The sequence below is a fragment of the Dioscorea cayenensis genome, chromosome 19 (genome assembly GCF_009730915.1).
Source record: "Dioscorea cayenensis subsp. rotundata cultivar TDr96_F1 chromosome 19, TDr96_F1_v2_PseudoChromosome.rev07_lg8_w22 25.fasta, whole genome shotgun sequence".
Classification (NCBI taxonomy): Eukaryota; Viridiplantae; Streptophyta; class Magnoliopsida; order Dioscoreales; family Dioscoreaceae; genus Dioscorea; species Dioscorea cayenensis.
This window is the reverse complement of record NC_052489.1, coordinates 4,661,315-4,674,755: the sequence shown is the minus strand read 5'-3', so window position 1 is coordinate 4,674,755 and position 13,441 is coordinate 4,661,315. Positions and strand designations below refer to the sequence as shown.

General features: G+C 35.1%; 2 protein-coding genes across 2 annotated transcripts; both read left to right on the top strand.

Annotated features, from left to right (window-relative positions):
- The first annotated feature begins 6,076 nt into the window (after positions 1-6,076).
- On the top strand, positions 6,077-8,589 carry LOC120283863 (cytochrome P450 71A1-like). Its single transcript, XM_039290631.1, has 3 exons — positions 6,077-6,565; positions 6,657-7,087; positions 7,868-8,589. The coding sequence occupies exons 1-3, from the start codon at positions 6,268-6,270 to the stop codon at positions 8,471-8,473; spliced, it is 1,335 nt and encodes a 444-aa protein (XP_039146565.1). The 5' UTR covers positions 6,077-6,267; the 3' UTR covers positions 8,474-8,589.
- A 1,072-nt stretch (positions 8,590-9,661) lies between these two features.
- Positions 9,662-11,758, top strand: LOC120283984. Its single transcript, XM_039290809.1, has one exon. The coding sequence runs from the start codon at positions 9,662-9,664 to the stop codon at positions 11,756-11,758; it is 2,097 nt and encodes a 698-aa protein (XP_039146743.1).
- The last annotated feature ends 1,683 nt before the right edge of the window (positions 11,759-13,441 follow it).

Below are 13,441 nucleotides of genomic sequence, written 5' to 3'. Positions count from 1 at the left end.
AGGCATGAATCTTATAAAAAGTTGAAGGCATTGGAGTTGGTTTATTCCGATGTTTGTGGCCCTATGAATGTCAAGTCCCTTGGTGGTGCTCCTTATTTTGTTACTTTCATAGATGATTATTCTAGAAAGTGTTGGCTTTATTCATTAGCATCCAAAAATCAAGTTTTGAAACTTTCAAAAAGTTCAAGGCTTGTGTTGAGAAAGAAAGTAAAAGGTTTATAAAATACTTTCAAGCCGACAATGGTGGAGATTTTTTCTCTAGTGCTTTTGATGGTTTTTGTGCCGAAAATGGCATCAAGAGAGTGAAGACAACCCCTTACACCGCACAACAAAATGGTGTTATTGAAAGAATAAATAAGACCATTATGGAAAGAGTAAGAAGTATGTTGTCTCACTCCGGTCTTCTGAAGTTCTTTTGGGCGGAAGTGACAAATACAACGGTATACCTCATCAATAGATCACCAAGTGCTTCATTGGATGGTGATGTTCCGAAAATTTTATGGAGTGGTAAGAAAATCTCTTATAATCATTTAAGAGTTTTTGGTTGTGAATCTTATGTGCATGTGCCTTCCGAAAAGAGAAGTGAGCTTGATTTGAAATCAAGGAGATGTGCTTTTCTTGATTATGATGGTGATGATAGAGGCTATATGTTGTGGGATCCAATTGAAAGAAAGACAATTAGAAGCCATGATATCATATTTCATGAGAATGTGATGTTTAAAGAAAGCCATCATGAAGGGCAAAAGGATGAGAAACTTGTTCGCATGCAAGTTGATTCATGTGTTCCTCCTCGACAACTAGAAGAAATTCATTCTCAACATCATGATGATGGAGATGACCATAGTGAATTTGGTGGCCATGATGATAGCTGGAGGTGACTGAGCAAGAAGATGCTCATGTTGATGAGGAAGAACAAGAATTTGAGTCTCCACAAATTTTAAGGAGATCTATAAGGACTCCTTAACCTATGCAAAGGTATTCTCTATCCTTATATTATGCTTTATTTATTGATGCAGGTGAGCCTGATTCTTTTCAGGAAGCACAAAATTATCTTGAGAAATCTAGGTGGCAAAAGGCTATGGATGAAGAGATGAACTCTTTACATCATAACCAAACTTAGGACTTGGTAAAGCTTCCAAGTGGAAAGAAAGCATTAAAGAATAGATGGGTGTATGTGATAAAGTATGAAGCCGATGGATCAAAAAGGTACAAGGCAAGACTAGTGGTGAAGGACTATGTTCAAAAGCATGGTATTGATTTCAATGAAATATTTGCTTCGGTGGTGAAGCACAGCTCCATAAGAGTTATTCTATCTTTGGTGGCTAATCTTGATTTGGAGCTTGAACAACTTGACATCAAGACGGCTTTCTTGCATGGTGACCTTGAAGAAAAAATTTATATGTCTCAACCAGAGGCTTTGCTAACAAGTCTAATCCTAACTTGGTGTGCAAGTTAAAGAAGGGGTTGTATGGTTTGAAACAAGCTTCTCGACAATGGTACAAGAAGTTTGACACTTTTTATGCAAGATGTGGGTTATTCTAGATGTAATTTTGATAATTGTGTTTACTTCAAGTGTTCCACATGTGGCATATTTAATTGTTTGTTACTTATGTGAATGATATGTTGATAGCTATCAATGATTGGAAAGAGATTAAGTCCTTGAAGCTCCATATGTCAAGGAGGTTTTCTACTAAAGATTTGACGTCGCAAAAAAGATTCTAGGCATACGCATTCACCGAGATAAAGAGCATGGGAAGTTGTGGTTGAGTCAATCCAAATACATTGCCAAAGTTCTTGAGAGGTTTGGAATGGTTTATTGCAAACCGGTTTCTACACCTTTAGCAGCACATTTTAATCTATCCAAGAAGGGTTCTCCAAAGGATGATAAATTTGAAAATGTTCCTTATACCTCCGCGGTTGGTAGCTTGATGTATGCTATGATATGCACAAGGCCGGATATTACTTATGTAGTGGGGGTTGTTTTAAGGTATATGTCTTGTGCTGGTTTGGAGCATTGGCAAGCCGTCAAGTGGATTCTTCATTACTTGAAGGGTACACAAATTTATGCTTGTGCTTTGGAGGTTCTTCATTGGTGGTTAATAGTTATGTTGATTCCGATTATGCTGTTTGTAGAGAGACAAGAAAGTCCACTACGGGTTATGTTTTCACATTTGGTGGTGGTGCGGTGAGTTGGATGTCTAAACTTCAAGATATTGTTGCCTTGTCTATTATAGAAGCGGAGTATATTGCCTTGACCAAAGGAGCAAAGGAAATGATTTGGTTGAAGCATGTACTTAATCAATTTGAAGTGGTACAAGAAAAATATGTGTTGCATTATGATAGTTAAAGTGCGATACATCTTGCTAAGAATGCGGTTTTTCATTCTAGAACAAAGCACATTGATGTGCGGTACCACTTTATTTATCTTGCTTTGGAGTGTGGATATTTACATGTTAAGAAGATCCCACACAAATGACAACCTTGCAGATTTGTTGATAAAGGTTATGCCTACGGAGAAGACTTCTCATTGTAGGGGGCTTTCTGGGTTAGTGGAGACATAATCCATATGTTTGGGGGACAATGCTTAATGCTTTATTGATGCTTGATTGAAGATTTGTCTTCAAGTGGGGGATTGTTAAATATTGGTTTGATATCCTTGGGTTGAAGCCAAATCTTGATCTCTTTTAAACCAACGGTCTAGATTGCTCTATTGTTTATATATAGTTATGTTTGTTGGGTGTTGTGCAATGAGAGAAAAGAAAGAAAGATAGAGAGGGTGAGTTCTCTTATATTTGGAGAGTGAAAAGAGTGAAGGTGTAGATGAGAACTCTTGTTTTTGCTTGATCTCATTAAAGCAAGGCAAGACCCTTGTTTTTGAGGTAAGGCTAGTTCTTAGAGCTTGGTAACCCTATATATTATAGCTTTATGCATATTTGTTGTACTCATGTAATCTTGTTATTCCCCATGATATAGGGAAGCATTGTTCTCCCGTGGATGTAGGCTTGTTCTTAGTCGAACCACGTTAAATTGGTGTCTTTTACTTTATTCTTATGAGATTAGTTGTATGTTATCTTTGCATTGCCCATTCATTGTGTTATTGCTAGGTATTGTGATATTATACACCAAGTGTTCGACGAATTGCCACACTAGTTCTGCGCTTCCTCACAAGCAACACGGGCTTGTAGCCCAGCGGTACCCTGGGTCCCCTCATTTGGGAGAGACGCGAGTTCAATTTCTCCTGACCACGCTCCCCTGCTAGTGTACGCCCCTAAAGGTCGGTGTTTATTACCCTACCTCAAAAACCAATGGATGATCAAAAGATTATTATATATATAAGAGGAAAACTAATATTGTACCATCTTTGTAACAGAAGAATGATATCTTTACTTAGTGAAAGGTAGATGGATAAACTTCCTTTTACTTAATCACAAGACAAATCAACGACGGGGATGGGGGAGATGCGCTCAGAGAAGGAGGAAATGCTATAGGTGACGCAGGAGATCTGGCGGCCGAGGGCGATGGAGATGATGATTGGATCAAGAGCGGTACAGTGGTTGGTGATGAGGAGGGCCCCGGGAGAGCCTGGAGATGGTGGAGAAGGAATGTTGTCGTTGATGATGTGCTTGATGCCTGTGAGAGCATAGGTGTAGCGGACGAAGTGAGGGGGGATTGGAAGGTTAAAGAAGACCCGAAAAATGGAGAGGAGGAGACTGAATGGCAAGGTTTTAAAAACCAGACCGGACCGGCTGGTTCAACCGGTTCAACCGGGAACCGGCCGTCAGTCCGGTTCACTCATATAATTTGAACCGGGTTTTGATCGAATTGGTTATGAACCGGTTTTGAACAGGAAATCGGTGAACCGGTTGGACCTGACCGGACCGGTTTACCTGGAATCGTTATAGTGAGAGCTTGATTTTATGCTTGATATATGTGTAGGTGATTGAGAAATCCTTATCCAGAGATCCACCACAATTGAAGGAGATTGCGCATAAATCTAAAGATAAAAGGTTGAGTGCTTCGATTCTCCAGATTATAAGAGTTATCCTATTTAAAATTCCATCAAGTGTTGATACAATTATAAGAACCTAGTTTAGAGAGAGATCTCAATTTAGGATTTCACTCATTGCTTTGAGAAAAGGATTAATATAATTTAGCGGTTAATCCTTTTCATGGGTTTCATAAAGCGTTAATGCGATCAAACAATATTTACATTGGGAAAAGATTCCAATTTGGCATAGTAAGAGATTAGTTACTCATCACAATGTGAAAAAAATGTGACAAATCTACTCAAATTTAATTTAATATCTTAGGCTAGAGTTCATTGGACTTTCTAGGGAGATTCTTTGTCTGGTTATATTCCTTCTATGATTAATTATCTCTTTGTCAATTATATTGTCTTTTATAGCTTTTGATACATGTGTGTTTATGTTCAATGCTTTTATTTCTTATCGGCTAGATAATAGATGATTAGCTAATACTCATACTTCTTATCCTCTTAGGCTTGATAACTTTATATTTATAGCACATTTTATTACTTGATATGAACGATGTATTTAAGCAACACATAACAACAACAATAATAACAACAACACCACAACAACAACAACAACAACAACAACAACAATAATAATAATAATTTTGTTCATCAAAATAATGGCATGCTTCTAAAATTAATGCATTTATATATCTATATTATTATTATTATTATTATTATTATTATACTCAATTCAACATTATATCTAAAGGTAATTTTTACATTTATATATCTTTGAAAATTAAAGCTAGTTTTATTTGTTATATTTAAATAAAAATTAACATTATCAGAAATAGTTTAAAAATTTAAATACATTTTTTTTATTAATAAAAATTAATATTTGTATAACTTATAATATATTTGTCAACCATTGGATAGCCCAATGGTATGACACCAAAGTATAAGGGGGAGGTCATGGGTTCAAATCCCTCCCCCGATAGCACTGTTCACCGTACTGTTCATATACTGTTCATTCGGGATTCTTATACTATTTTTGTACTGTATATCCGGGTTCTAGTACTGTTTGGTACTGTTTATATTCATATAAAAAGGGCGCTTGTCGTCCATTATTCAACTTATAATATATTTTATAGGTAATGCTAGTTACATTAAATGTGCTATTAAAGACTTACCACACGTCTCACTCACTCAATTAACATATGTTCCATAGGCTTGGTTAGATATATCTCAAGCCAACAGAAAGCTATCATTATCAACTCTAAACTTTAATTCGAATTGAACTAGATAAAACCAGCAAATTTCGAACACTTGCGGTCCATTCTTCCTATCTTCAATATTATACAACAATAAAAACAATAAGAAAACTATCAACAAAATTGGTTGAAGTGACACAAGTTTACATTATTCAATCAAGTAAGTTTTAATTTGAATCCTCTCTCTCCCTCTCTCTCTCTATATATATATATATAACTCCGTCGAAAGCATTTTTTTTTTAATATAAAATCTCTATTGTTTTTGCTATGATCTTTAGTTTGATCCCTTTACCTACAAAAACCTTTCAAACAAGTCTATTTGTTTTTATAAAATTTTTATTATTTCTTTGCTCTTTTTAAAAAATAGTGGATGACCAACGGACTTGTAGTTTTGCGGTACCCTAAGTCATTTCTTTTGGGAAAGACGCGAGTTCAATTCTCTCGACCGTGCTTCCTAGATTCAAAAAAGTGAGACGTGTGATAATTCCTCCACCCATGTATGTCCATGAAGGTTGATGTTTATCACCCTATCTTAAAAAAAAAAAACAAACAAACAGTAGATGATCAAATATATATATATATATAAAAGAGGAAAATTAATATTGTACCATTTTTCTAACAGAAGAATGATATCTTTGCTTAGTGATTTTTGTAACAGAAGAATGATAACTCTCAGTGAAAGGTTGGTGGATAAAATTTTTTTTACAATACTTAAGGTGAGTGACTTGTAAAAATTATCAAATAATAATAAAATAAAAACTAATACATCCAATTTATTATAAATGTAATTCAAAAGGTGTGAACAAACAGACCTCCTCTGCAATGGATCTCTTCCTTTTCCTCTCCCTCTTCTTCTCTTCAATCACACTCATCATCTTCATCAAAACAAAAACAAGCAAAAGAACCTTAATAAAACTCCCACCAGGTCCAAAGAAGTTCCCAATCATTGGAAACCTCAACCAACTTGGCCCTCTCCCCCACCACTCTCTCCACAAACTCGCCGCCGAGCATGGCCCTCTCATGCACATCCAGCTCGGCCAAATCCCAACCATCATCGTCTCCTCCCCAGAACTAGCCTCTCAAATACTCAAAACCCATGATCATGTGTTTTGCAACCGACCTTCAACACCAGCCTTCTTGAAGTTCACCTACGGCGGCCTCGACATCGCCGCCTCAAAGCACGGCGACCATTGGAGACAACTGAGAAAGTTCTGCATGTTAGAGCTCTTTAGTAAGAAGAGAGTGCAGTCCTTTAAGAAAGTAAGAGAAGATGAAGTTCATGTCTTGATCCAAAGTATAAGACATTCTTGCTCTCAAGGTGATCACATAATCATGATCCTCTAAAATAAATAAAACAGTACTTGATCTGAATGATATAGACTGTGTTAATTTATTTATTTTTTTGTCAGATGAAAATCAACTGGTGAATCTAAGTGAGATGCTTTTGTGCATGAGTAATAATATCACAGGAAGACAAACTTTTGGCAAGAGATTTTCTAAAGAGGGAGAGTGTAATAGAAGTGAGCTCCATGATCTTATGAGGGAGACCCTTGAGATGGTTGGTGAGTTATCTATTGGAGATTTCTTCCCTTCTTTGCAGTACTTGATCAATGTGGTCACTGGGTTTCATGGAAAGCTTGAGAGGAGCTTCAAAAAGGTTGATGAACTCTGGGAAAAAGAGATTGAAAGGCATTGTTTGCATTTGAGTAGTACTGATGATCATGAACATGAAGAAGAAAGAGAAGAAAACTTTCTTGATGTGTTGCTTAAGTTACACAAGGATTCTACTGATAATCTTGGCTTTTCTTTCACAAAGGATCATGTCAAAGCTATTCTCGGGGTTTGTTTCTCACTTGCTCTTATTTACCTATTTTTTATTTTTTATTTTTTTTTCAAATAACAAATAGTTGAATATCCACCGTTATATAGTTTAGTTTTTACACTATACGCATGCATATTCATTTCGGAATGAATAAATAACTAGTGTGACTTTAGTGTCCAATTAAACCATACATATATATATATATATATATTGATTATAGATTTTTGATAGCATCACTTATAAATTTAAAACTAAGAAGATCTTACTAGATGAGCAAATTACTTATTAAAATATAAAAATAAATATTTGGTCAAAGTTTAAAAATCTATTATGGATTTTCATATTAAAATATTTTTATTAGAACTGTGTGTATTTTTTAAAGCATATGTTAACTTAATAATTAAGATAACGTGAGGATTATTGGCAAAATGTGTTGAACTTTGTGTGTGTATATATATATATATATATTCAATATATAGTTTCTTGCTTCATCTTTCTTTATTTCTTTGAGTGTGTGCTTGTGTATACTTACATATATGTTTGTGTTGCCAAAATGATCTATAAAAATCTTTAAGAATCTTTTTTTTAACGTGGCCAAATAAGTGTAGTTTTGCACATAAAATCACATGTGCACACACACGCACACGGGAATATTTCTTTAAAAGATTTATTAAAATAATAACTATTTAAAAAATTAATTATGTGAAACAAACAATATCCTTATAACTTTTTCAAAAACAATATCCTTATAAAGTTTGTTACTTTAAATTTTGATATATTACTTTAAATTTTTTATAGGATATGTTTTTTGCGGGTACTGAAACAACTGCAGCGACTTTAGAGTGGGCATTATCTGAACTTATGAGAAACCCAAGAGTGATGAAGAAAGTAAAAGATGAAGTGCAAAGAGTTACAGGGATAAAAGAGAAAGTGGAGGAAAGAGATGTTCAAGGAATGGGATACCTTAAGTTGGTAATAAATGAAACATTAAGGTTACATCCACTAGGCCCTCTACTTATCCCTCGAGAAAGTGTGAAAGAGTGCATGATTGATGGTTATGATATTCCACCGACGACAAGAGCCTTTGTGAATGCATGGGCAATAATGAGAGATCCGAATTTATGGGAAGATCCTGAAATCTTTTTCCCGGAAAGATTTGAGGGGAGTGCCATCAACTATAAAGGCCGTCACTTTCAATTCATACCATTTGGTTCTGGTTTGAGGATGTGTCCCGGATGGCCATTATCAATAGCTAATATTAATATTGCACTGGCAAATTTATTATATTTTTTTAATTGGAAGCTACCCGAAGGGAAATCCGAAATAGATGTTGATATGACGGAATCTTTTGGAATTAGTGTTCACAAGAAATTACCGCTTATACTAATGGCAACTTCAACCTAAGCATGTTTCAAAAAATAAATAAAAAATAAAATAATCACATGCATTTGTATGTATCGAAAAACTTCGTATTCATGTAATCATGTTATGTTCTTCTAAGAATAAATGCTATTTTTGTTATTGCTGACTATTTTATTTTTAAATATTGAAAACTATTTAAGTATTTAATATAATTATTTAATTTTTCATTATTGATATCACTACAAGAAAAAATGCTATTTGCGACATATATATTTGCGACACATAAATGTGTCGCAGATTTGCGATACAAATTGCAACCATTTGTGACAAAAAACCAAAAACGTTGCAAATTTAACCAAATTACGTCGCAAAAAAATGACCATGCAAAAATGTCGCCAATTTTGTCGCAAATGTTTTATACCTACCATGTAATGGTTTGCGACACAGGTTGTGACACCGGTTGCAACACATTATTTGCAACGATCTATTGGCGTCGCAAACATTGTCGCAAATGTTGGCACTTAGTATGCAATTGGTTTGCGACATAGATTGCGACACATTATTTGCAACGATTTTTTGGCATTGCAAACTGTGTCGTAAACTTTGTCGCACATGAAATTGGTTTGCGACACAGATTGTGACACATCAGTTGCAACGATAAATTATTGTCGCAAAATGTGTCGCAAATTTTAATAATAAAAAAAATATTTCTCCCATTCAAAAAGGTAAGTTTGGTCTATGGGAAAATGCAAGAGAAGTCCTCCAACCCCTTAACCTTTACTCTTCTCCATTTTCTTCACAAGTTTTTAGATTTATTGAGGTATTAGAGCCTCAAAAACCTTATTCTTAGTGATTTAAGTTGGTATGTCTCTCTATCTCTCTCTCTCTCTCTCTCTCTCCTCTCCTTTCTCTTTTGAATTTGCTTTTAGGGTTTCATTTAGTGTATATAGTAAATTTATGATGATTTGAGTTATGAATGTTCTATTAATCGACTTATATTATATATTATTGTTTCAAATTCGTGATGATTATAGTATTACTGTTTTAGTTTGGATCATTTGTCGATTTTACAAGAGTTGGAAAACTGGGCTGAAGTTTGCGACGGTTTTTGCAATTTTGCGACACGATTGTTTTTGTGTCGCAGAATTCAGCAAAATGTGTCGCAAAATTTTCTGCCTGCATATTACCCTACTTAGTTATATTTGAAAAATATTTTTGATTTCAGGAACAATGTCTTTAAGAGAATCAAGGAAATGGATGTATAACAAGAATTTGCCCGGTTATGGTGCCCTAAATGATGAATTTATTGCGGGTGTAACTGAATTCATTAAATATGTAAGTTCACAACCTGAGCAAATGGATGGGTCGTTAATAAGGTGCCCATGTAAGAAGTGTGATAATTTGAAATTTTTTATCCCGGATGAAGTGATGCTTCACCTTTGTCGCAAAGGATTCATAGCCAATTATTTCAACTGGACATGTCATGGAGAAAAAATGTGGCATGAAGAAGAACAATTTGTGGTTAATCAATTGCCACAACAAACTAATTGGTGGGATCAAGGATTTAGAAATTTTGAAGACACAGGTTGTAGTTTTGCTGCACATTCGAACTTTGATGATGATGCTAGTAATTATTGTCATGAAAATCCATCTGTACTGCATGATGAAGCTGGCCCAAGTATACAAGAACCACGTGAAGATGCAAAACCATATGTTGATGAGGTAGTTCGTAGTCCTCAATGTGATGATACAACAGATTTGTGTGACAGTTTCATTGGTTTGCTAAAAGATGTTGATAAACCTCTATATGATGGATGTGAAACTTATACGCAGTTATCTCTGGTTGCTAAAATGCTAAGCATGAAGTTTGAATACAACCAATCTGTGAATCACTTTAATGAGAATGCTAGAGTGTTTAAGAACTCACTGCCTCGTGAAAACACATTGCCTGAGGATTTTTATGGTTATAAAAGGTTACTACGTGACTTGGGTCTGCCTGTGGTAAAAATTGATGCTTGTAGAGATGGATGTATGTTGTTTTGGAAAAGTGATGAACATGAGAAATTTTGTAAGTTTTGTAAGTTGCCAAGATATAAGCAAAGGGAAGAGACACTTAATAATCCTATGCATAAAAGGGTTGCATATGCTATATTGAGGTACTTGCCATTAACTCCAAGGTTGCAGAGGTTATATGCTTCAAAGGTAACGGCACCACATATGACATGGCATGCTACTCATGAAACAAATCAAGGGGTCATGTGTCATCCTTCTGATGCAGAGGCATGGAAACATTTTGATAGAACTCATCCCAGTTTTGCTTCAGAACCTCGTAACATTCGGTTAGGCCTTTGTGCTGATGGGTTTTCCCCTCACAGTCAATATGGGCAAGCTTATTCATGTTGGCCAGTTATTACTACACCTTACAATCTTCCTCCAGGGATGTGCATGAAGAACCCTTATATGTTTTTATCTTTAATCTGTCCGGGGCCTAAAAATCCAAAGAAGAATATAGATGTCTTTTTACAGCCCTTGATTGAGGAGTTGAAGCATTTGTGGGAGGTTGGTGTTGAAACTTATGATATCAACTTAGGTAAAAAGTTTAACATGAGAGCTGCACTTTTGTGGACCATTAATGATTTTCCTACTTATGGAATGCTTTCTCGATGGAGTACCTCTGGTTTGCTTGGGTGCCCGATATGCATGGAGAAGTCTAAAGCTTTCTATCTACATCATGGTAAAAAAATCAGCTACTTCGATTGTCACAGGCAATTTTTACCAATGAATCATTCATATAGAAGGGATAAGTCAACTTTCATTCGAGGTAGAGCAGAGATGAGTCGTCTACCTCCAAGATTGACAGGAGATGAGATTTGGAACCGTGTGTCACAATATAAAACTGTCATTGAGGATCCTCGAGGTAAGACCCCTCACTATGGCAACAATCACAAATGGAATAAAAAAAGTATTTTTTGGGAATTACCATATTGGAGGACTAACATGATTCGACACAATCTTGATGTTATGCACATTGAAAAAAATGTGTTTGATAATATCATGGACACAATATTTGATATACCTGGAAAAACTAAGGATAATTTGAATGTACGGAAAGATCTTCATATTCTCTGTGATCGCCCTGAACTTCATGTTCCTATTGACAATACAGTGCCTCATAAGCCAAAGGCAAAGTATACATTGACAAAAAATGAAAAAGTTAAGATTTGCAGTTGGGTGAGGGCTTTAAGGTTTCCCGATGGCTATGCATCAAATCTTGGTAGATGTGTTGACATTAATGAATGTCGGTTGAAAAAATATGAAGAGTCATGATTGTCACGTGTTCATGCAGAGGCTCATTCCGATTGCATATAGAGAAATATTACCTGATTTCATATGGTCTACATTAACTGAAGTGACTTTGCTCTTTCAGATCATATGCTCTGCACTGCTTGATTTGCAAAAGCTTGAGGAATTGGAGAAAAATGTGGCTATATTGTTATGCAACTTGGAAAAAAATTTCCTCCAGCGTTCTTTGATTCCATGGAACATCTACTTATTCACTTGCCATATGAGGCTATATTGGGGGCCATGTTCAATAAAGATGGATGTATCCTTTTGAAAGGTAATATTTTTCTCATATTTTCTAGAGTTAATGTATGTGTTTATGTTATCAATTTAATTATTCAAGCTCATAGATTAATTCGAATTATATATATACACATATATTAGGTTCCTTCATGGTCTAAAGAAAAAAGTGAAGAATAAAGCTCATATGGAAGGTTCGATATGTGAAGCTTACATTGTTGAAGAGATGTCATTCTTTGCAAACCATTTCTTTGAAAAAGATGTTCAACCTTACAAGAGAATGAGAGTTGGAAGAAATGAAGAGGGTGTCAATAAGAACATTCTACCTTGCTCTATCTTCAACTATCCAATTCGAGGTCAAGGCCGAATGACAGAAAGATGGCTATCTCAAGAAGAGTTACATGCAACACATACATACATATTACGAAATTGTGAAGAAGCTCAACCAATTTACCAGTATGTTTAGTATCGTATGTGATTTTATGAGTTCAAATGAATATGCATGTTAATTAAATATCATAACTAATACTGTTTTTTATTTTGTAGGATGTTTGTCACACACCTTCAACACTTAGATGCCACACTCATTGAAAAAATGGTTGATCTACATTTCACCGAATGGTTTATTGGTTATGTGAGTTTCTTAGATATATTTTTCTTATTGCATACTTCCTTATTCAATAACGAAATATATTGATATTCTTAACTTTGACTAATTTTGGTAGTATCACTTTAGGTTCAAAACCCAGATAATCAAGTTACTGATCAATTGTTGTTGACTCTTGCATGGGGTCCAGCTGGTCAAGTCAAAACTTGGTCAGGTTGCCTTATAAATGGTTATAACTTCCACACTCTTAGACATGGTGAAAATAAGTCAACTATGAATAGTGGTGTATGCGTCCAAAGTTCTAGTGGTGATTTTTATGGCTTATTGGAAGAAATAATTCAGCTGGAGTTTCCAAGTAGCACACCAAAATTTGTTGTCCTCTTCAAGTGTCGATGGTTTGATCCAATACATGGAAAGAAGGTTCACCGCAAGTATGGTATGGTCGACATTAATAGAAAAGCGCTTTTATTACAAGTATGACCCCTTTATCTTAGCACAACAAAGGGCGATTCAAGTGTATTATTCTGAATATCCAAGTTTGAAACGAGATAAAGTCGATTGGATGGTTGTATGCAAAAATAAAAAGCAAGAAGAACAATTGAGGCACAATGGCAAGAAAGGGATATCCCACCCTACCAAATGGATGAAGTTGAAGTTAGACATGATGTTACTACATTTGATGTTCTTCCATCATTACATAATAATTTGAATGGTATTGATCTCTTTGTTGGCCTATCCGATGTTGTAGACCTAACATCTCAAAGTAGTCAGCCAATTCTTACAACTATGATGGAAGAAGAAAAAAATGAAACAGATGAAGA

Bases quoted from the DNA above. Each gene is read 5' to 3' on its own strand.
- LOC120283863 (XM_039290631.1), top strand. From the start codon at position 6,268: ATGCACATCCAGCTCGGCCAAATCCCAACCATCATCGTCTCCTCCCCA. The intron at 6,566-6,656 runs GTGATCACATAA...TTTTTTTGTCAG, and splicing joins AAGACATTCTTGCTCTCAAG to ATGAAAATCAACTGGTGAAT. The intron at 7,088-7,867 runs GTTTGTTTCTCA...AATTTTTTATAG, and splicing joins ATGTCAAAGCTATTCTCGGG to GATATGTTTTTTGCGGGTAC.
- LOC120283984 (XM_039290809.1), top strand. From the start codon at position 9,662: ATGTCTTTAAGAGAATCAAGGAAATGGATGTATAACAAGAATTTGCCC.